Source organism: Sus scrofa, chromosome 5, assembly GCF_054392235.1.
Source record: "Sus scrofa isolate SSC_HxYL_T2T_F1_AM1 chromosome 5, Sscrofa_HxYL_maternal_Yorkshire_Landrace_v2.0, whole genome shotgun sequence".
Taxonomy (NCBI): Eukaryota; Metazoa; Chordata; class Mammalia; order Artiodactyla; family Suidae; genus Sus; species Sus scrofa.
Genome location: NC_139387.1, coordinates 71926987 through 71951487, shown reverse-complemented (window position 1 = coordinate 71951487; position 24501 = coordinate 71926987). Strand labels below are relative to the sequence as shown.

At 49.0% G+C, this 24501-nt stretch overlaps 1 protein-coding gene across 6 annotated transcripts in view; it reads right to left on the bottom strand.

Moving 5' to 3' along the window:
- The window catches only part of ANO2 (anoctamin 2), a 344114-nt gene that overhangs the window by 35883 nt on the left and 283730 nt on the right, over window positions 1–24501 (bottom strand). For all 6 annotated transcript variants that reach the window (XM_084956923.1, XM_021092435.2, XM_084956919.1 and 3 more), the window contains 4 exons: window positions 12887–12998; window positions 10652–10709; window positions 10388–10488; window positions 751–896 (listed from right to left, as the gene is read on the bottom strand). In XM_084956923.1, coding sequence (XP_084813049.1) covers window positions 751–896; window positions 10388–10488; window positions 10652–10709; window positions 12887–12998 — 417 coding nt within the window. The remainder of the gene's footprint in view (window positions 1–750; window positions 897–10387; window positions 10489–10651; window positions 10710–12886; window positions 12999–24501) is intronic.

Below are 24501 nucleotides of genomic sequence, written 5' to 3'. Positions count from 1 at the left end.
ATGTTTAGATAATGTGCCTGACCTCTTGGTCCTATGTTTGCAACTTATGAGTTCCAAGTTCTGGAAACAGGCTTCTCCCCCAATAAAAGCTCAGGATTATTCACAAGCAGCCGAATGTTTGAAGGCAGCTGGCTCAGGTTGGGACACTGCTGATAATGGAGAACTCGTGGCTTCCAACCTGCGCTACACGCCCTCCTGCTTTCAAGCCTTGTTCAGGAACGATGAGACTCCACCACTAGAAATCTTCCTCTCGCCCCCACCCAAGACATCCCCACCATTTCTGGAGAAATGCTGACCAGTGCCCAGCCTTACCCGATCAGAGCGAGGGACTCTCCCATACTCTCCTTGTCAAAGATGCATAAACCATTGCCCTGAGTGTCAGAGGACTACTTGTCTCTTCCTTAAGGGAAAGTGCATTCTTAAATTTCAGACTCCACTACTGCCCTCTCGTGAGAGAAACCATGAGAAGGAACCTGAGAGACAAAATGTCTCGTTTCACAGATGAGGTGGAGAGGCCCAAGAGGAGGAAGGCATCTTCCTAGTCCCAAGCCAGGGCTGAGCTGCTCCCAGTTCTCCATCCAGGGCTCTTTCTGCCCCATCCTGCTCAGCCTCCATGTGGCATGAAAAGTGATACTGTGCAGCCATGAAGCCCAGGAAGGAGCAGAGGTTGCCCCAGTCATTTCTCTGATGCTCTCCCTGACCCCTTAGCCAAACCCGCTCCCAGTGGAAGGAAAGACCCCAGGCTCTTACTCATTTCCATGTACTCTGGAGTCAGCCCAGTATATGGCTCCAAGCTGTAGTCCAGATCCCACTGCTCTGGATGCTTTGAATGGGTAGAGTCAGTTTCTCCAGGTTCTGTCTCATCTTTCAGCTTCCGAAATAGTTTCTTTAGCTTCCTGGAAAAGAAAGGGGCCGGTCACCAAAAGCCTCTGGAGGATAGGGCTTAGGTCTGCAAATAGAAAGGAAAAATGAGCTAAATTTTGATACTGAGGCCATCTCGTATCTAAAGACAGAAAAATCTCAGGAGACTACTTTTCAAGACAATCCAAGGAGGTCCTTTGTCAGGATAATAAAAGGATCCCCTTGCAAAGAATGAGATTTCTTCAAACCCAAAGGAACTGGAGTTCCTGCCATGGTACAGTGGGTTAAGAATCCAACTCCAGCAGCTCAGGTTGCCATGGAGGTGTGGGTTTGATCCCCTGCCCAGAACAGTGGGTTAAGGGCTCAGTGTTGCCTAGGCTGTGTGGCATAGGTCCCAACTGTGGCTCCGACTCAATCCCTGGCCCAGGAACTTCCACATGCCCTAGGCATGGCCATAAATTAAAAAAAAAAAAAAAAGAAAGAAAGAAACTGAATTCTTTCCGCTGTTTGATAAGCAACAAGAGAGTTGGCCCTTCCTTTCAAATGCTGAGACAGCCCTATTGCCTAAGAGGTCACCTATCCATCCTCTTCGTGGGGGAGGAAAGGTGTTTAGAAAGTACTAGAAAGATGCTATCTTCCATGCTCCAATATTTTCATATCTTAACAGCATAAATAGTATCATATGCCCATGAAAGTCAAGCTCAATGTTGTCCATCGGGGTGAACTGTATGCCCCTCAAATTCCTTTGGTGAAGCTCAAAGCCCCAGCATGACTGTATCAGAAGACAGGGCTCTTAGGAGGTAATGAAGGTTAAATGAGGTCAGAAAGGTGGAACCAAAGGATTATTCACCTTATAAGAAAAGGAAGAGACGGTGACCTCTCTACCACATGAGGTCACAGTGAGGAAGGAGTCATCTGGAAGTCAGGCCCTCCCTAGAAAACAAACACTGCCCGTCCTTAACTTGGATTTTCCAGCCTTTGGAATGGTGAGAAAATACACCTCTGTTGTATAAGCCCCCTGGTCTATGGTATTTTGTCATGGCTGCCTGAGTGGACAAAGCCAACTGCATACCGAACAAGATAAGAACAGCCCTGCCTCTCTGGGTTGGTAAGAGGATGAAGTGAAATAATGTTTATACCATCCCTAGCCCAATATCTAGATGTTTTAAGCATTCAGTCGATGTGATCTATGATTATCTTTAAGATTAAATGCTAAAATAGGTCAAAGATACAGTCTTTTCCTACCTCCAACTGATACACAATACACAGAGAAGGAAATTAGGAGAAGGAGCAAGGTCCTAGTTCTGCTGGCCAATCCAAGAGAAAACTTCTAGGAAATGGTGGGAAGAGAACTAATGGTAGAGCAGTGAGAACAATGGATGTGAAGAGTTTAAATGGATCATGAAATCCATGCTCCACCCAAATGCAGGAATCCTCCCCACACTCACATCCTCACCGAAGACCACCCAACCCTTCTGGAGCTATTTCCAAAGGAGGGCTCTGGAAACCATTAGGCATCCCATGCTCCTGTTAGAAAGTGTTCTGACAGTTAGTGAAATCCGATCATTCAAAATGATGTTTTGATCAATGTCTTGTCTAATATAATTTGTCATCAAGAAGCTGCAGTATTGCAGAGTGGGTAAAAGTCTGATCATTGATGTTATGACATAGTTGTTGAAAAAGCCGGTTTCACATCTCACCAACTACATTTTCTTGGGAAAGTTACTGCAACTCCATAGCCTTTAGTTTTCTTATCTATAAGATGAGGACATACATGTTAATGAGGCTGTAGGGTCAGTTAAAGGAGATAAACTATGTAACATGCTTCATGTAGATAAACTATGTAACATGCTTTATGTAGATAAACTATGTAACATGCTTCATGTAGGGCTTGGTACTGCTTAGAGCTCCATAATGTATCTATTATTGTCCTTACCATTGTCCTTATCAGCATCATCCCAGGCAGATGTAAAGAATGAGTTGAGATGCACGGAAGCAACAGTAAAATAAAATAGAATAAAATATTGTAAAGCAACAGTAAAATAAAACAAAATAAAATATTGTGTCACAATAAAATAGCAAGAAATAGTTCTGTGCTCAGAAGAAACTAAGAAAAGCCTAAACGGAGGCTAAAGATTCTGAAGCCAAATAGGAGGAAATGACTGAGATCTTGTCTGAGAGTCGAGATAGAAGGAGAGATGAAGAAAAAACATGAAGAAGAGAGAGACAAGAAAAAAGGAAGGAAAAGAAGGGAGGGAGAGGGGGAAAGAGGAAGGGGAGGCATAGAACCAGAACTCAAACGGAGACTTTTCCTCCAGGTACCAGTAATCAGAAAACTCAGCTACATCTTTAGCAAAGAACAATAAATGGTTTCAATTAAGATGGGAAAGAGAGAGTGGTGTGATGGGAAGGTGTGTTCTAGGCAGAGGGAATTATTTGTGCAACAGCCAAAGACAGCATGTGAATGGCTCACTGCAAGGACTAAAAGGCGTTAAAAATGTTAGGAGCAGAGAGCAGGAGAGAGAAAGTGATGAAAAGTGACTTGAAAGGTAGTACAAGTTTGTGAAGATGGCCTTGTAAACCTTCTGATGCAGGGATTTAAGTGAGAGGTTATGGTAGCTGAGGCTAGGACCATAGCAATAGACATGAAGGGACATGAACAGATTGAAACACACTTAGGAGGTGAAGTTAAGAAGCTGATGGGAAATTGCACTTGGGAAGGGAAAAGGAACCAAGGCTATTCACCAGAGTCCTTGGCCATGTGTGTGGATGGTGGTAGAGTTTGCTAAGCTGGGGGACACAAGAGACGAGGGGGGAGGAGGAAACAACCAGGGTTACAAGTAAGCAACGGCATTTTCCTTGGGTCTAGAGCTCTGAAAACAGATCTGGGTTGGAGCTAGAGATCTGAGAATCATCACAGAGCAATGGAAACTCTAGAAATGAATGCTTCCTGTGGAGAAGGAATATCAACAGTTAAGAGATGGGTGGAGGGGAAAAAGCCTTCAGAGGGTGAGGAAGGAACAGTCCTAGGCTCAGAAACTCAACTGTGACACCACGCAATACCCTGGGAGTGGGTCCAAAAATCCACAACTAATTCTTAGGAGCCCCTCCTTCCCAGGAATTCCCTCCAGGAGATCTCAGTGCCCATTAAAAAATAATAATAAAGGAAGTTCCCGAAAAGCAGGATTTAAGAGGAATCCTGCAAGTTGTATAACATGCAGATGGGCCGTTTGGAAAGCTTCAGACTATGATTCCGACCTTATGATGGACTTGCTTGTTAAAATAACTCCTTTGATGTTACCCCTGTACCCTTTTCATCTGTTATTTTTCTGTCCCTTGTTAATGACAAGGTTGGGAAACTCTGTCCGGAAGCCTCAGAGCCTTTCCTCTGCTTGTGCCCCACAGGCTCACCCTGAGACCCTGGTGATCGTGGGCCACACCTTGGCCTCCCAGCTGCAGAAACTGGGGCCCTGGGCAGTGGTCCACAGATGCAGGCTCCACATACCTTGAGCCCCATGAAAGAAGGCAGGCCCAGGCCCAGGATGGGCTGAAGAAGAGAAACACATCAACCTGGGGCTATGGATTCTTCCCCTTGACACCTGACAGGATTCAGATGTGTTCCTTAAACTTCTAATTCACGGCCAGATCCCAGTGTATCAGAGGGGAACACGCACCTCCCCTGCCTGTGATGGCTTTAAGGAGAGACTGTTTTATGTCTTGAAATATGATATTTATCACATTTATCAAAAAATAGAAGCAAGTTTACAAAATTTTCCTGGCTGTGTCTAGGGATATATGGCGGTTATGGTGGGGTGTGAGCTGGTGCTCCTAGCAAGAATAGGGGTTGGGGGACATTTTGGCAGTCAAAGTATTAATCAATCTGCTCTGTCCAGCTCAGAAGTCACTCAGGGAAGAACTGGGCATTTTAAAAAGAGAGCATTTACCCTCTCTCTCTCTCTCTCTCTCTCTCTCTCTTTCACACACACACACACACACACAAATTCATCTCTGAATGATAGAAAGCTATTTCCAATTTTGCTTCATGGAAAACTGGAGCTGAGTTTGAGATAAAGTTATAGGGAGGAGCTGGGGCACAGGGTGGCATGTTCTGGGGGCACCATGCCATTTGGATCCAAGTCCATTTTGCACAAACCCATATAGGAATAGTGGTGTGTGTGTGGGTGTGTGGGTGTGTGTGTGGTGGGGGGATGAGGAAGATTCCCATTAGGGTCTCAGGTAATAAATAGCACAAGATCAGATTCTGCCCTGCCACCAGCCACGTCTGAAGTCATCTCAGAGGGATTTTCCAGTGACCATTATTCTGGGGCCCATTATGTTCAAACCTCCTGGCTCCCCTCTGGAAAGCATCTGCCACAACTGCGTCAGGCCCCGGGAGCCTGGGGTTGTGTGAGTGGGGACAGTCCAAGGCCAGACCACACAACCTCAGTTTTATCTATTGTCAGGTCCTCATTGGCCTCAGAGCTGCCTTTAAAGCACCCAGTGTCCCCAGTTTTGCTGCTTCCTTTGAAAGCATCTCATTTCTCCATCTCCAGGGTCTCTGAAGCAGGTCTAGCGAAAGTGGGACACACTTCTGTTTGGGGGATGGTGGCTGGACAGAGCTGGCTCTGTCAGGGCACCTAGCAGATTAAGGAGCAGCAAGGGAAATGTCTGAAACCTATAGACACTTATCCAAGGTCCCAAAGGGTAGCTATACAGTATTCATGGATATGCCTGGTATCTGTGCCATCCCCGTGGAGGTCTTTGGAGTTAAGTGGCGAGAACACTGTTCTAAGCCAATGTCTCCCAATGACCAGCAGTTCATGTGATGTTTTTGGAAGGTTGCTAGACTTGACCTTACATCCGTTAGGGCACCTGGGAGAATGATTTCCTTTACTCTGGCTCCCTGCAAACCCCAAGAATGGTTCTTCCTTTCTTGGAGGCCCATATTTTCTCTTTTCTAGATAGCTGAGCAAATATCCAAGCTGTATTTTTAGCAGCCATGTATCTCTCTAGAATCACTTTCCCAAGGTCACACAGTGAGGATACTGAAATGCTGGGATTTAAACCCAGATCTATTAGACAGTCTCTGCCTCCACCAAGGAGGTAAAGACCACTGGGTCTAATTTTTATAATTTAGCTGGTCCTTCATCATTGTCAGGCTCAACTATCACTTCTCTTTTGCCTATAAAAAACTTTTTTCCTTGCTTATTTCATGCTTCTCAACTCTGTCATACATCAGGATACTGCCAGGTGCTGGAGTGGATGGGCCTAGTTTACTGCGAGTAGACTCTGAGTAGGGAGTGGAAGACCCAGTGATCATAATCACGGTGATTTCATGTGAAGGAACTCAAAGCAGAGCCTGTAGAATGAGAGAACTTTGAAGATAAAAGACCCTAGGGAAGAACTTTCGCTCTACAACTCTGAATTCAACTACACAATTGGGTTGTGCGTATCCATTAGCAGACCAGCAACTGAAACGAGGAAAAACCTTTTGAAACCAAAGTGACTTGTACTGGAATCGGCAATGACCAGTTTCACTGAACAGAGGAGAGGTTCACAGAGCTAGAGCTGAAATGACTATACCTTAGAGGTTGTTTCATTATTATAACTATATACATTATATACACACACACACACACACACACACACACACACACACATTATATATATATACACATTATATATATATATAATATCCTATTATAGGTTATGTATTATTGTATCTTTTTCATCAAAAGATGGGACAGTAAGACATAGGAAGTGACTTGCTCAGCTTCATGAACTACTATGCAAATGCCATCCATTAAAATGTGGCATATGAAACACACATCAAGCATAAAGAAGAAAATTTGAGCCTTCAAGGAAAACAGCCTTGTGTTAGTTTTACCTGCTATGAAGCTGATGGAGTTGACGCAACCTACTGTCCAAACGCATGCCTGAGGTCTTGCCTCTCTTACACTCTAAAAAAGACTTCTGGATTAGCGTATATGTATGACCAAATTGCTCTGATGTACAACAGAAATTATCACAACTTTGTAGATCAACTATGCTTCAATAAAATTGAACAAAAAAGACTTCTGGGTCCAGAGGGGCTGGGCCAAGTGGTAGAGCAGATGCCCCAGAATGAAAAAATGGGCATCTCATGCCCACAAGCTACACACAATTCCATCCAGAGCAGAATACCAAGTGTATCCCAAAGACAGGTGTCTTCCCCAGATGTCGGAAGGGGAATGGAGACTTTCCTTTGCAGCAGTGGTGGTGGAGGGGGCCGGTCTCTCGGCTTCAAAGGGGCCAGATGTGCTTTGGCACGTCTTTCTTAGGTCTTTATATTTTCTGGATGTTTGTCCATAGCAAATGTGTTCTCTCGGAGATGGTAAGCTCTTAGACCACAGCGGCCATGTGTTGCACCAGCTTTGTTTGATGACTATCACCGAGTGACTTGCAGTCAGAAAGCTGGGAACAGGGCACTGTTTCAGGGGGCTGAGGTTCTCGAGAGCAATGACTAGAGGCTGGCTTAAGCAGAGAGAGGCCAATATTCTCCTTCCTCTCCTCCAAGAAAAAGCACATACCCAGGTGCCCTCTGAGACTGTGGGGACAGAGAAACAGCCTACCTGATGGCAGGTGATGATGAGACACATTCTGAGGACTGGGATGGCAAAATGTTACGAAGCAATGTTAAAGATTCTCATTCGGAGTTCCGGTCGTGGCTCAGTGGTTAACAAACCCGACTAGGTTCGATCCCTGACCCTGCTCAGTGGGTTAAGGATCCAGTGTTGCCATGAGCAACAGACACGGCTTGGATCCTGCATTGCTGTGGCTGTGGTGTAGGCCGGCAGCTACAGCTCCAATTCAACTCCTAGCCTGGGAACCTCAATATGCTGTGGGTACGGCCCTAAAAAGACCAAAAAAAATTTTTTTTTAATTAAAAAAAAAAAAAAAGATTCTCATTCCCAGAAGTAGGAGTCTCTAAAAAGGGTTTTCCTTCCAGATAAATGTAATTTTCTCCATTGTAACTTTAGCTCTCTTGGTGTGTTTCCGAGTAAGACCAACGAATAGACTTTTCTGGAGAAATTTCAGTCACACTGGGAACAGTGACTGGTGTAGTTTTCCCAGGAGAAAGGATTCAGATAGTATATATTCTAATGGTTCTGTTCAGCCCAAGAAACCTAGGGCTCAGGGACCTTTAAACAGATGGAGAGAGATTCTGGGCCCCTGCTCTCGCCATGACCTTGGCATGACCCAAGGTTGGTCCAAGACTGCCATGGCAACACCTGAGTCAGGAAGTGTTTTGATAAGCCTAGTCAGTCTGTCATTGGTTTAGAAAAGATAATCTATATCCAAGGGAAACTGTTACTTTAAACAAAATAACAGCAGACCAACTTCTTAACATGCGGCGGAGGCAGCCTTCTTTCAAGACATAGACCCAGCCTAGAAAAAACTCCTCTGCTTATAAAGCCTGCTTGGGGAGTTCCCATTGTGGCACAGCAGAAACGAATCTGACTAAGAACCACGAGGTTGCAGGCCTGATCCCTGGCCTCACTCAATGGGTTAAGGATCTGGCGTTGCTGTCACAGACAGAGCTTGGATCTGGCGTTGTTGTGACTGTGGCATAGGCCGGCAGCTGTGGCTCCGATTCAACCCCTAGCCTGGGAACCTCCACATGCCATGGATGTGGCCCTAAAAAAAGAAAATTAATTAATTAATTAATTAAAGCCTACTTTGATGGCTCCGAGATGCCTGACCTTTTGCTCTGAATTCTGACAGAGTCCGCACCGCATAGAGAATACCCAGGCACGCATGCAGTCTGTTTTCTCTCCCAAACTAAAAAACTAATCTCTGAGAAGATCAGGACCACTTCATGTATAGATTTCTTTATTTAATTGCATACACATCTTGGTATAGGTTAATGAAAAAAACCCAGAGAAGCTTGTGTTATGGACTGAATGTTTTTGTTCCCTCCAGAATACATGTGTTGAAGTCCTACCTCCCATTGTGATGGCATTAGGAGGTAGGGGTGCTGAGAGGTAATGAGGTTCAGGTGAGGCCATGAGGGTGGGGCTCCCGGGATGGGATTAGCACCCTTATAAGAAGAGGAAAACACTGGAGCCCTCCTCCACGTATACATAAAAAAGGGGTTATGGGAGTCAGTGTTTCTCACCAGAACCAAATCTGCTGGCACCTTAATCTTGAACTTTATGGCCTCCAGAACTGTGAGAAATGAATGTCCATATTCGGCCACCCAGTTGGTGTTATTTTGTTGCAGCAACTCAAGCTGATGAAGACAGCTGGGACCCCTCAGACTGGAGTTTTGCTGATGTAGCTCTGGAGCATCTAATTCTCATTTTTTAAATATCTGAGCCTCATGAGCCAAGAGATGGAGCAGTGGTATTCCCTGCAACCCTCCCGCAGTGTGAACAGTGTCATTCCTGGTTATATAGCTCAGAGCCTGGTTCTCAAGCCCTTAAAGAATATTCTGTCAACCACTTATTTTTCTTAAATTCCTTAAACCAGCCAGAGTGGATTCCAAGGTCTGCAACCAAGGGCCCAGGCCAATGACATGAACAAATGCAGCTGGAAAGAAAGGGCTCAAACTGGTTTCGTTATAGCAGGACTTCTTGGGACCATTAAAATGATATGCATAGGCAATCTCCAAGAGGGGGACAGACCGTGGCAGTGTCTTCACCTAACCGTGTGGGGACTGTTTGATGATTGCAGCCCAGAAGGGTTAATCTTGCAGAAAGTGTGCAAAGAACTCCGAGCCTGGTACAGATTATCTATCTGGTCCTAAACAGAATTGGCCCAGCTTGTAAGAGTGACCCCTGGTCATCTCTGTCGTTCCCTGGAGGGCTGATGGCCAGGCCAGCTGAAAATACACCCTGAAAGGCATTTCTTCTTTACACCAAAAAGGAAATGGAAATGAAAGGCAGAGGGGGCTGCATTTTTCTTTGACCTGAAGGTAGACTTACACCTGTAACATCCTCCTCTTTGGATCCAGTGCCCGTGAGTCACTGTGTATTTTCATGACTATCTCAATGTAAAACCTAATGAGAGAAGTCCTTCTATGAAATTTGTATAAAACTATATGGGAGGGGAGAAGAGAATCCACATGAAAATCTGTTCTGTGTTTCACTAGCTATGCATCCTTCCCCTCCTAAGATCATATATTTCACAGTTTCACAGGGATTTTTTCTAAGTGATTGCATTACATTTCAATTTTTCATATTCATTCATCCACCATATTGAAAGTCTCTTTTCCTTTTTTTAGTGGGAGGAGTGTAACAATCAATTATGCACTTTGAGGTCCGAGATGCCTGATTTCCAGCTCTGTCACTTACTCATTAGAGGCACTTGAGCAAGTGCTTAACGTTTCTGAGCCTCAAATACCCCCAATATGACTGGCAAAAAGGGCCTCTACTGGCAAGTAGGGGAGGAGGAAATAGCCAAGCTGTCTTAGAAGAGGAGCGGTCATGATATCCTACAGAAAGCCTGGAAGCAAGGAGAGAAGCAAGAGGAGTTCGGTACTCACGGGACTCCGATCTCAAAGATGTTGTTCTGGATCAGCTGCTTCCCCAGCATGATGATGCTGAGCTGGATGCACAGCTCCATGAGGCAGCCCCCAGGGGCGCACTGCAGGGAGGAGGAGACGCGGGAGGGGGCAATCAGGCCAAGTGGAGCCCAGGGAGGCAGGGGTGTGAACTAAGCCAGGTTGTGCTGGGGATAAGGATGGGGGGAGGGCTGGGAGGGCACCCACGAACCACTAGCACCACAAAACACCAGGGGCTCTACTTGCCTCTTCCATGCGGTAACCATCAAACACATACACATAGCTTCCAGGTCGGCCCACAAACCTGAAAGGGAGAAGGGGGGGAACAGTTAGGGAAAGAAAGAGGAAGTCAGGGTGGTCCAAGGGCATGCCTTCTGAGGGGACTGGTCACCACCCATGTCCTCCTTGAAGGACCAGGCAGGTGGGTGCTAAATCACCGGGGAAGAAGTTGACACCTGTTATCAATGAATAATCATCTACAACACATGGGGTTCCCCTCTTAACCTGGTCAAATCTCAGGGGGTACGGGGTGAGGCTGGGTCTGGTGGGGCTGGAAAAGTCACGTGTCTGTGAACGTGTGATAATTTCAGAGCCTAAACCCCATGAAGCTTGGACTGCCTCTAAGTGTACGGTCTCCGCCTCTTCCCCAAGCTGGTGTCGAGAAACAAGTTCTGATTGCAATTCCTCCATGAGGATTTGATTTCCCAGGAAATGAAGGCCAAAGTGGACTAAAGTTACAAGTGGAGATTCCTGGGACCAAAAAAGAAAAACCTAGACTGTTACTGAAAATACTCAAAGGAATAGAAGAAGCCTGCCTCATTCCTCTTCTAAGACCTAAGGGTCTATTGTGTTGGGAGATAAGAAGGCTGGGCAGGTGGGGGCAGGGCAGAGAAAAAGAGGAAAAGCCAACCCTGGAAGAAGACAGGTCATCAGAAGACTCCTACTTACTTGAAATGTCACCCTCTCACCCATCTATGGAAATCCTACTTGTCTATTTGAGGTTCAGCTTCACCTTCCTTCTCTGTGGAGTCTTCTTGTCTCTGTTCATAATGAAGTGTTCCCCTAACACTTTCTCTATGCCTTTTATTACAACACTTACTGCATATTACAGTGTGCTGTTGCCAAGACTATCTCTTTCAAAAGACCACAAGTTGATCTAAGGGTCAGCACCCTATTATTTTTTTCCTGGAATATCACATGTAGGCAAGTTTCTATTTATATTAAATCTAGATATAAATCACCAAAGAGGTATATAATCATTACTCCAAAGAACCTCTCTGCTGCTATAATTTCATGAGCATCAAGGGCAGAGGTCCTGAGAAGAGGGTTGTGGTTTGGGTCACAAACACATTTATAGGAAATTATAAAACTTGGATGATGACAGTTCTTGCTATCACCGCCTGCTTGATGCATTTTCAGTTCTAGGGAAACTTCCTGACATAGTTGATGTCTACTGGGAAATCGTGGAGGGAGCCAACGGATCCGACCACAAATAATGTTTATTAGAAGTGATTTTATATCCATGATGGTTATATAATAAAGACTATGACTGGTCGTTGCCCCTGATCTCTGGGAAGAGCCTATAAATCCTTGGAATTTCCTGACAGAAGTGTCTTTGTTACTCATGGTGAGCCCCTGGGACTATACCTAAGTTTATGCTAAGGCGATCACTCGGATTTGGGGGGGAGGCCATGCCAGAAAGACCAACCCTATGGTTAGAGGGTTGGGGCTTTGAGCCAAGTAAAAGCAGCCTGACTTGAGGGAGATGGACTGAGGATTGAGTTCAATCACCTGAGCAACCCCAATAAAAACTCTGGACACTGAAGCCTGGATGAGCATCTTGACTGGTGGTGCGCATTGATGTACCAGAAAGCTGACATCCCGAGGACATTCTGAGGACATGGGAGTTTGTTTTTAGGATGCTCCTACACCTTGCCCTAAGTGCCTCTCCCATTCGCCAGTTTGGATTTGCATCTCTTTGCTAATAATAACACTGTAGTTTTAAGAATAGCACATTCCAAGCTCTGCAAGCTGAATTATCAAACCTGAGGGGTTAGTGATTTTAGCCATTTGGTCAGAATCCCTAGCGGCCTGAGAACCCCAGAGTTTGCAATAGTGTCTGAAGTGAGGGCAGTCTCATGAGAGACTGTGCTCTTAATCTGCAATGTCCACACTAACTCTGGGTAGTTGGCAGCAGACTGGTACTGAAAAATCGAAGTGCCACTGGCTAGACATGAAATTCCCTCCTGCCACATCCTCACAGTCGGGAGATACAAATTCTTCTAAGACTAGTCCTTCAGGGCGCAGAGCAAAATAACCATAGAGTTTCCCATTTCATCAGAATCTGAAGATGCTAATCCAACAGAGCCAGGTGGAAATGAGAATGGGGAATAGGACTGAGAATGTAAAGTGACAATGGGGAGAGGCTGACTCAGTCCTAGTGACTCATTGTCCTTCCATGTGTGGCACCAATATACTCACCTCCCCTTGAAAAAGGCCACATAGAAGATGGGCGAGTAGGCATTGACAAACTTTAGCAAGAAAGCCTTGAGTATCAGGCGCTCTTCAAATGTCTGCTCTGTTTTTGGAACCTCTGAAAGAGAAGAGCAAAGCTGCTAAGACTGAGTGAGAGATTTCTCACCTCTGCAGAGTTTTGACCCCATGACATGAGCCATTATCTATCGTATACTCCTCCAGAGTAGAAACCAAGGGAGACCCATGGAAGAGCCAGTGGATAGCTGGGCAGAGAGCTTGGTGGGTGGGGTCTTCAAGACCATGACAAAGAACTTGGCAAAGAGAAGAGGTTCTGGACCACACTCTTCAGGAGCAGAAGGAAAGCACTAACCCCACCGCATGTGCACTGATGGCTAGAACCCAAAGTATGCTGAGCATAGGGCCAAAGTGCCAAGGCCACAATGGCCAGGGAGTTCCGTGTCCAGATGAGCCCATGTGTGGACCCACCTGACCTGTCTGCCCACTTGGCTTGCCCATAGCTTTTACAGGATTAGATAAGTGAGCATAAGACCCTGTTCTTTCCCTCTGAATGCCCTTCCCATTTCCTCGTGCACAAGTCCTTTGCATCCTTTGGCATCCTGATCAAATGTTCCCCACCATCTCCTTCCTGAAGCCTTCTCAGATGCCTTCAGCTGGGAGTAATCGCTCTGTTTTCTTCTACAGTACTTTAATTTCTCTGTATCATCCTATGTCCTTTGAAAATCACAATAATAGCAACTTTCATTGACTGTCTGTGTCTCAGATTGGATTACCCTCTAAGTCTTCCCTCACTTGGCACATGATAGACTTCAGCAAATGATATTGTCCTAAACAACATCATCATCATCACCACCATTTATCACCATCACCACCACCACCACCCCCATCATCATCACAGCCATCATCTCCCTTACCACCCCAACATTATCATCACCAACACCAACACCATCATCATCACTACCACCATCACTGTCACCACCACCCCATCATCATTGCTATCATCACCACCACCACTACTCCCCCATCATCACAGCCATCATCTCCCTTACCACCCCAACATTATCATCACCAACACCATCATCATCACTGCCACCATCACTGTCACCACCACCCCCATCATCATCACTATCATCACCACCACCACTACCCCCCCATCATCATCACAGTCATCATCTCCCTTACCACCCCAACATTATCATCATCACCCCCATCATCATCACCATTACCTCCATCACCATCGCCACCACCACCCCCATCATCACTACCACCATCCCCCTAACCACCACCACCATCACCATCATCACCGCCACCACCCCCATCATCATCACTCCCACCATCACCCCACCACCACTGTCATTGCCATCACCACCATCATCAACACCATGATGACCATCATCATCACCATCATGCAGGTCCAGCATCACTGCTTTCAACAGCACAGGTGGGCCATCAGAGGCCAGAAGTTTGTCCCCTGAGGTTCTGGACATCATTTCCACATGATTACTGATAACCTTCTACCAATCAATAGTGAGGATGGCTGGCAAGCAGTTGGGAAAGTTTAGTCAACACAGCCTCTGTCCCCACCCCATCAAACCAAAGCCTAAGCTTCCTGAGATCCTCCAGACAAATTCTGGCAATAGCACTGCCTGCTAGGGAGTCTGGAGATACCATCCTATTCTTATAGGAGATGAGTTTGGAAGAGATATCCCTCAGCTAATAGACGGCTTTGTGGCTTTCTTTTTCCTGTCCCACCTGGACAGACACATGTGCAGTCCCATGGACAGCAGTGCTGGGCAATCCCACCCTGCCTGGCCCAATAAGCATTGGGATAATGTCTTGTACTCACCATGGACAGTTAACCCTGCCACTTCTGTCAGTTCTTTAGCTTATGTATGTTAGCAAAGCCCCTCCAATCTTATCCTAGAAGGGCCTCCCCTCCCTGCTTCACATCCTGCCTTACAAAGAGGCTGGGATGCCCTCTTGATTTACATTCATTGTATCCTCCCTGGAGCTCCAGATCTACTTCGCCTCCCTCAGCCTGACTCTTTTCACCCTGACTAAAGGTATCAATTTGGAGGCCCAGGTGGAAATGTCTGACATTGATTTCTAAGGTCACTTGCCATTTTAAGATCTCATAACTCTGAACCCCCAAGTGGCTGTTAACCCCATCACTTTCCCTACCCCTATCCCCCTCACCCCCACCATGTACAGGTGGGTGGCTTTTTTACAATAAGTGGGGTCAGAGAGATACATCTTCTGGAAGGACCACAGCTGGTGTCAGATATACTCTGCTATACGCAGATAACGAATGAATGACATGACATGACATGACATTAAAAAAAAAAAAAAAACATTATTTGGAATACTGAAAAAATATTTGTCTTTCACTAAAAATTTCCTATCACCTTCCAAGAAGGGCAAAGCCTAAGGAGAGACTCCTGTCCATTGAGCAGGATAACAAATGGGAAGATACTAGAGAAGCAGCCAAAGAGAGGGAAATTCTCTACTTAAGATAAGAGATGGGGGTGCTGGAGGTGGATTCGGGACCCAGAAAAGGGGAGACCGGGTGCTCTGGGAGGGGGAAGGGCAGAGAGGGGAATGAGGGTGCTGCTGTCAAAGAAGAAACTGAGTGACAGGTGGGGGGCAAGGGGGATGGGGGGGATGCCCAGTGGAAATTTTCATTAACTCCTGGTGTATAATTTGTAATGTGACCTCTCCTTTTATTTGCCACTCCCCCGAATCTCCCGTAAAGATTTATTAAACCCTGCATTCCTTATCAGTAATCAAAGAATCCCAGATTGATTCTTAGGGGAGGGATGTGCCAACAGATTGAATCCTACTTCCGGATGGGCATAGAGATGTGAGCAGAGACTGCCAGCTGCACCTGTTGTAGCTGAGTTACAGAGGAGAGTGACTGGGAACAGAGGGAGATGGAGAGAGAGGAGGAGGAAGGAAGGAAGGAAGGGTGGGTGGGAGGGAGAAAAAACGTCACAGTGCCAGTGGATGTTGAGGCCATCAAGCCATCAGTCACTGCAGCCCCCCTTGACTGTGTACCCTGAGGGGATTCAGGATGGAGAAAAGCGGGATACTGGCCCTAGATAGATAGTTAAGGTGCATATCAAAGGAATGATTTCAATGAACCCAGCCTCTTGCCTCTTCCCATGCATAAAAAAGTGCTAAATTCATTACCTTGTGAATTAACAGCAATCTTTTGATGTTGCAACTACCTGGTTTTTGTTGCAAAAACTCTTATATATCCTGGCTCCTCCCTAACCTCTGGGGAGCAAAGAGCTATCTGAGAGGCTGCCTCCCAGGCTTAAGTCCTCAGAAAGTCCGCCAAATAAAACATAATTCTCGACTTTTAGGTTGTGTGATTTTTTTCAGTCAACAGAAGGAAGGAAAAAGAGAGGGAAGGAAGGGAGGGACCTTTTTCAAAAGGAATTGGAGCCTCTGCCCAGGATGCCCGAGGCGACCAGTTCAACAGTAACTTAATCACATCTTGTCCCTCACTTTTTACTATGTGGAGGGTAAGAAAATTAAAACGGATGTCACCTGAAAAGTAAGTCATCAGGCCAGTGGCTCTGAAAATTTGGAAAAGTCACCTTGTAATGTACCTAGAAGGGGATTAAGGCGAAGACATGGAGAGGCAAGTGTTTTTGCTTTTCTTTTATAAGCGCCTTTGAACTTCTTGGACTCAGATCTCTGGAACCCTACAGGGAATTCCTCCAAGTTCTCTGGGAAGAGAAGCCAGTCATTTCAGAGCTCCTTGCTCCAATTGGAAAGGGGTGGTTCTCTTTCTGCATCCTGATAAATCATGGGCCTGATTAGTATGTATTGGTTTTATTTATTTATTTTGTCTTTTTGTCCTTTTTAGGGCCGCACCCGCGGCATATGGAGGTTCCCAGGCTAGGGGTCCAACTGGAGCTACAGCTGCCGGCCTACACCACAGCCACGGCAACACCAGATCTGAGCCGAGTCTGCGACCTACACTACAGCTCCCGGCAACGCCGGATCCTTAACCCACTGAGCGAGGTCAGAGATCAAACCCGCAACCTCATGGTTCCTAGTCGGATTTACTTCTGCTTCGCCACAACAGAACTCCTGGTTTTATTTCTAAAACCACCCCTCCCTATGCTTTCAGGGCCATGAGCCACCATAGGTAATGGGCATTTCCAATAAACAATCCAAAGCCACTTGGTGGGCCATTCAATCAGCTGGGTGCCCCACCTCAGAGAGCTCTGTGCTCCCCCACTTGGGGGGCCTTGCTGAGGCTTCTGGGGAAGAAGAGCGTCAGGGGGCACCTCCCAGGAGGAGAGAAGATGGAGGCCCTGCAGCTCTGTGGGACTTTGGGTCTGTTTCAACAGCTAACACAGCAACTATGACTGAAAAAATGGAACAGGTTTTGCAGGGTCCACTGGGGGTTGATGATACAGGACAGGTAGGGCCCTCCAGGCCCCTCACAGGACACAGAATCTGGAGTGGTCCAGAGAAAAGGGCCTGGCCTTGTGTTTCATAAAACCCTAAATTCAGTGCCTTTAGACATCAATTGCCACAGAGATGGAGAGGAGAGTCAACATGGAGAGAGCCTGAGAAGGGAGAAGGCAAGCCCTCTCCACCCTTCACATATTCTGAAGTCCCGCCTCCCCCAGGAAGCCACCCCAGATTGACTGGAGGCCATCTGAGAGTTTCCTCCCCATGCCCCCTTCACACCAAGTTGGAACAGATTTTGGACAGAGGGCAGACTCTAGGACCAGGAGAGGCCATCAGATAGAATGCCTGTGCGGTGGCTCCGTGACCCAACCCCCTTTAAGTGTTAAACCTCTGGTGTGTTGTGTCATGAAAAAATATGAGTATAAATGATCCAGCTGTAGATTGTCTTGGAAAATAATTAGCATGAAAGCCTGAGCGAGTCCCAGGAGGCCAGCTCAGAATTCAAAGTCCCCAGAGTTCCATCCTAATCATATGGAAACAGCATGGCCTGCAAGGGGATGCGAGCTGCCCAAGTGGAACTCCGGCAAAGCAGCTCGTCCTAACGGGTGCATGTCCCCAGCAATCCAGTGGATACAGAATGATGGAGATGAGACAAAATGAGGAGAGGAGGTGGCCAGGTGCATCTTGCAACCAGTTGCAGCCCTGGCACTGCTCTGGGTGGGATGGAGGGCTGGAAGCTGTGTGGCTGAGTCAGAAAGCCAGGGGCTAGGGGGTGGGGGGCTCCTCTCCCCCAGGGCAGATCAAGCTTTTGCAAACAGCGATGTTTCCTGACAGCCCAGCCATCTGGCCTTCCGTGTGTGTGTGTGTGTGTGTGTGTGTGTGTGTGTGTGTGTGTGTGTCTGTGTCTGTGTGTGCGCACGCGCGTGCGTGCACACATGGGTGTGTGTGGGTTTGTGTTGAGGGGCGGGCCCAGCCTCCTGTGTGATGTTGTTGCCTTGTTTATGCCTTGGGGAGGGAATCACTGAGCAGAAACCAGCCAGCTGGGAAATTAAGCAGCTGGCGCCTCACTTGTGTTCTGTGCGCCCCAGAGCTGGAGACGAAGGAGGGGTGTTCCTGAGCTGCTCTTCCAGCCCTAGAGAGTTTCTGAGCACCAGAGGCCCGGCCCTTAGAGTCAGAAAGAGGACAGTTGCCTCCAGATCAAGGGACCGTGGCCCAGCCCCAGGTGGCAGCACCCTGGGGCATGTCCTTACAAGGGAGGGGGACACCAAAGGAAGAGTGCACCTGGACAGAGATGGGGACAGACAGAGGGCAGCGTTCTGTTCTGGGTCATCCGGCAGAATGCCACATCCAGTGCCCACCACGTGCCTGGCGCTGGGATGTGCATGACCCGGGGTCTCCGTTCTCGTCACGGAGGCTCTATGAGGATGTTCCTCGCACGCCACCACCTGGTTCACAACCGCAGACATGGTGCCAGCGGAGCCACCTGGCAAACACACTCACTGGTCTCGACACGGAGCCCCCAGGGAGCAGGGCTGGAGTCCATCCCCTCGTGTCTTCCCAGGGGAAGATCACCCACAGGGAATGTTTTCACCTTGCCCATCATTACCTTTTCTTATTCAATACATGTCCGGCACATGACTGTTGCGTGCCAGGCACTGGGCACAGGACATACGGCTGTGTGCCAGACCAATAAGCTCCTTGCCATCTGGAGCGTCCGGTCCAGAGGAGGGAGGAAGATGCATGTCGGAGGGTGGTGGGTGCCGAAGGAAATCCGCAGGGAGATGGGAGGAGAAGGAAAGGGAGACAGGAACCCTGCTTCAATCGGAGTGACCAGGAAAGGTCTCAGAGGAGGAGACCTCTCAGCGGACTGCAGGATGGGGAGGAGCTGGGGGCATGGGCTCCGGGGTTGGAACAGACAGTCTCAGGGGCTGGAGCATCCACAGCAAGGAGAAAGGATGAGGCAGAGGGATGGAGGGGATGGGCTCTGGAGCCACCGGGAAGATCTGAGAGTCACTGGACGCACAGCGGGAAGTCACTGCAGGGTTTGTGCAGGGAAGAGGTCCAGTGATGCTTAAGGAGAGAAGGATCACAGGAAACGGATCATGTATGTGTGGCTGGGGGGTGGGGGACAGAAGGGGAAGCAGAGGGACAAACCAGGAACGTGCGGTTGTCCAGGCAGGACACAGTCAATATTAGGCGGGAACGTGTGAAAAGCGATCAGAGTCGGGAAATGCGTGAAGGTGGAGGAAGCGATAGCGGCCTGGGTTCTGGGCATGAAAAGAAGAGGCCTCAATGTGGACGGGGCGCTGAGTGACTTCCCAAGTCCTCCCTGCCCTGGCTGGGGTCCTGCTTCTATAAGACAGGTGATGCGAGGCCATGAAAAGAGCAGGAGAGGACCCTGGGTCGGCAGCAAGAAGACCTTTCCTTCCCAGTTTCCCAAAATAAGTGGTTTACCCTTCTGAACCTCATCATCCTCAAGCCGAAAAAAGGCACCTTCCTGAAAGCCCTGGAGACGAAGTCTGGAAGGCACCGGCATAGCGCTAGGTCTCAAACACTGGACTTTGGCAGGACAAAGTCGCAAGGCACTCTGTGAGATGTTTCATCTGTACTGTCGTGTCCTCTCCTTTGGTAAGAGCGACGCCAGTGAGGGACCCCCAGATCTCGAACTCAGCCATCTTAGGAGGCTGGGAGGGGTGTTTTGGCATCACCTGGGGTAGAGGGGGCCCCTAAAGTCACTGAGAGGTGGAGTGGGGGTGTCATCAGACCTACTTGTTTTGAAAGGTTAAGAAAACAAGCCACACGCAACCAGGGTGGACTTCCAGGGAGAAGGGAGTCTGGGTCTGTGTGATGGATGATGGGAGGGGATGATGGAGACACAGAGGAAGGGGGATGTGCCCTGAAAGCAGGGGACCCTGGGATCTGCGGATCTTTGCTGGCGTTTCCTCTGAAGGAGAGGACTGCCCCTTCTTGAAGAGGCCAGTGGCCTGTCTGGGATCTGCCATGTGGAGCGGCCATCTCTGCAGTGGTCCAGCCTCTCCTGTCCAAGGCGACAGGGCCAGCATCCAACAGCAGTGGATGACCCTCTAGCCATGACACCTCGGAGGTGAAGAGCTGGTCACACTCCAGGCATCTCCCTGCTTAAGTGCGGCTGTTGGCCTGACCCTCTATCGGGCAGGAACCAGCAGGAAACAGACATCACCGCAGATGGTTCAGAGGAAGCGATGTCAATGAAGGCACCCCTCACAGCAGGGAGGGGACAGCAGAGGACGCGGTGTCAGGGGAGCCCAGCAAACACCATGCGGGAGCACTTATTCTGCAGAAGCTGTAATTACAAAAGGATGTGGTTTCATCGGAGATGAGGGAGAAGGACGAGACGGAGAACCGGGGACAAGCAGCGAAAATGGCCCCCTTCTCTCTCCTCTACCCTCGGAGCGCCTTCCATCAACGGGCTGAACCTGGCCCACAGCCATGCGGGAGCCTGGTGATAGCATCTGCCCAGCGTCGGGGGCACAGACCGTGGTGCAGAGGGTTGGAGAAGCGCCTGGAGGGAAAATGTGGCCAGCAGAGAAGGACCACCATGCCTCCCTTGCCTTCCCATGGGTTAAGGCTCTGGGTCTTAGAAAACTCAAAGGAAGGGAGAGGAATGTAGGGGGCCTCCTGCTCAAAGGAGAGATGAGTGTTTCAGTGATGAACTGGAAAAATGAAAGAGACATGTTCACAGTTACGACTCAAGCCTGGAAGGAATTCTCAGCAATCATAGGAAACTATTACAAGTAGCCGTGCTACTAAGAATAGCTCCATCGCACTGGAAGAAATTGTTCTACAAACTCCGGGCTGGAACCATGATCACGTCGTCTGTACTACGAGCAGCAGCCTCCCACCAACCCCTCTCCTTCCCAGACAACAGTTATAGGTCCTTTAAGTTGACGAGGTGACGAAGGGGAAGAGGGGTCCTCAGACAATGGCAGGATCCACTCTGGCCACACCCCTCCCCTGGCCTCCCAGATGGGCCGGCCGGAGGCCACCCAGGGAGGCAGGGGCTGGTGGCAGAGCAGAAAGTCACCCCAGCAGACCTGATTCTCAGGCTAGATTTCCAATTACCAGCCCTGTGGTCTCCCCCGCACCCCCACGAAGACACAGGTCTCAGCCCGGCCCACACGCATCCCTGCGTACCCACACACATCCGCACGCAGGCACGTGGAGCCACACTTGCTCTGGCAGCACACTCCTGCTCCAGCTCCAGCTGAAGGGCGCCCCCTCCCCTTGTCCCCATCCTGGGAGCCAGTAAAGCAGCCCTTCACTCTGCGCTCTGAAAACACAAACTCCACATTAGATCTGCCCCCAAATGTTCCTCCTGAAAGATTTTGTAATGTGCCGGCGGTTTCGGTTCTGACTTTCCTCCTCCTTTTCCCTTGCTTCCCTCTCCTCTCACCTTAGTGGTCAGATATGGCCAAGGATGCAAAATTCGACTCAGGATGTCCTGATGGTATTTCAAGTCTTCAATAAATTTTTTTTTTTAATTTAAGAAAGCCTAGGGGACCCCAAAGTCTGCGGGCCTGAGCCAGGGGCTTGCTCCCATTGTCTCATCTCCCCACTTGTCCTCAGGGCCCTTCTCCCCTCACCCTCGACCTGACATTTCCAAGGTGGGTGCATCGTACTGCACATCTTCAGGGGTCTCTCTGTTCTTTTCCATGTCCTGACACATTGAGAATTTCCCGAGGAAAGAGGACAGCGACGTATTTCCAGGCGGTGGAGCATCATGGTCTCAGCAAGGACACGGAGGCCAGTGTCCGCATCACTTACGGCCGGAGGACCCTGGGCCTGGGGGAGGGTTGAGCGCTCCTACACCCACGGGGCTGTTTTGAGATTAAATATACTAATATGTATAAAGGGCTTAGAACAAGGCTTGGCCCAGGGGAGGGTGTGTGTCCATGTCCACTCTCACACACCACTCTTAACTGTGGGCTTGGTCGAGCTGCCACACCTCTTCAGGCTTCTCACAAATAAAATGGAAGAAATGAGGCAGGACACTGTGTTCCAACACCTGCCGCCGGCTGCTACACCAGGGGCTTCAGTAACCAGGTCCCTTCTCACCCGTCCTTCTGTCTCTGCCCTGCCCCCACCTCGGCAGCATCTGGGGCAGCGACACTCAGGGGTCAGGTGTCAGCAATATCTAAACATCTGACAAACACAGCCTTTTCCTAAGAACTGGAGCCTTTGGGCACAACACCTGTGTTTCAGGAACACACAGTGAGCCCAACTCTGTGGCCAGGAGAGGCTCGATCACACTTCAGGATGAATCCTACAGCCTCACACACAACCCACGACTTTGCGGAGGTTTGAAAGGCGAGGAAGAGGAGCGGGAGGGGGAGGAAGAACTGGCATCAGAGAAAGATGCTGATCAAGACAAGTTGATGGCAGCTGGGTTATTCCAAGTGGATTATTCCAAGCTGGATTACTGCAGACCAAGCCAGACCCAGGCCCATGCCGGCCATGATGGGACCCTACCATTTCAGAGCACCAGACACCCTGGTCCCCAACACGTGGGCTTGGAACCCCATCTGAACCCTATGTCCTGACCCCAAGAAGAAGCTGCAATGGTCTGAATGTCTGTGTCCCCCAAATTCACGTCCCTTTGCAGAATCCTAACCCACAAAGGGGAAGTATCAGGAAGGGGGGGGGTGCTCTGGGAGGTGCTGCGGTCACGAGGGTGGAGCCCTCAAGAATAGGATTAGTTCCCTACGAAAGGAGACCCCACAGAGCTCCCTGGCTTCTTCCACGCATGGGGACCCAGCAGGAAGGTGGCCACCTACAACCCAGAAGAGGGCCTTCACCAGAACCCGGCCATGCTGGCCCCCTCACCCTGGACTTCCAGGCGCCAGAACGCTGAGAAATGAGTTTCTGTTGTTTATCAGTCACCCAGTCCATGGTCTTTTGTTACAGCAGAACTGGTGGAGGAACCAGATCCTTTCCCTCCGACCCCCTGTGACCTTCCAGGAAAGAACAGATCACTGGGGGCTAAGGCAGGCCTGGTCCCACCCTCTCCCTGGGATCCTCACAAGCTTCAGTGAGTGATGCTTGCTGGCCGGGGCTACACACTCGGGACAGCACTGTGGGCCTTGACCCACAAGGCCCCGGAGCATCTTTGTTTCCCTAGAAACCCCTCCCCCCAGCCCCAGGCTTCTGTTCAGTGTCTGCTCCACCAAGACCATGCGGCCTCCAGATTATAGTGGGTCTTGCACCCAAGCCCCTGACTATTGTTTTCACAGCCATCAGGTAGACACCTACTGTCTCTAACTATCACTGCAGACTCCATCAATCACGCTCAAGGCATTTAACACATTCTGTCTTTTCTCATAAATACTTGGGGCGAGAACAGGCCTCAGATAGGCCTGATGCTGGGACCTGTTGAAGGACCCTCCTAGGAAATGGGTCTTCCATCACCCAGCGTTGCAGGAGACACTCAGGAGCTCGCTGGGACTGTTTACACCAGCTGTTTGCACCTGTTTACAAAGCACGTGGTCACAGCCCCCACATCAGGAGACATGGGGCAGGAAGCCAGATGGGTATTAACCCAGCGTGAGAATAGCAGAAGAAACCCTAGCTTGGCAGGACCCTCGTCCCATTGGGTGGCATTATCCACAGCTTTCTGTCCCCGTGGGGGCTGGGGGGGCCCCTGAAACCACACCTCTGCTGCAGGTAGGCGGGTCATGCCCTGCTGTGCACCACCACCTCATTAACCTGCCAACTCTGCTATTAAGGAAAATGCTAGCCTCTGGGTCTCTTGGTTGCCACTTCGAGTCACTGCCCTATTGTGGCAACTTTGCATTTCCCGGATTCATCTCACTATTTCCTTGAATCCTTTGGTCAGCAGGCAGGGTTGAAATCATGAGTACTTCAGCCTGTCCTGTGGCTTACAGGATGCCTGGCCTTTGGGCATCCCTTGGAAAAAAAGTCTGAATTCAGGGAGTGAAGAGAGATGCCTTTCACCAGAATCTGCATCAACGAGTGTGGGCTAAGACCCATCGGGGAGCAGGCCGTGCAGGACACTGTACACCACTGTACACCAGCACCATCTGAGCTCTGGGATCAGCCAGCCTGAGGCCGACCAGAGCAAGAACCGGGGCGATGCCCATGTGAGGTCCTGAGGGGAGACCCAGTCCACGACTTCA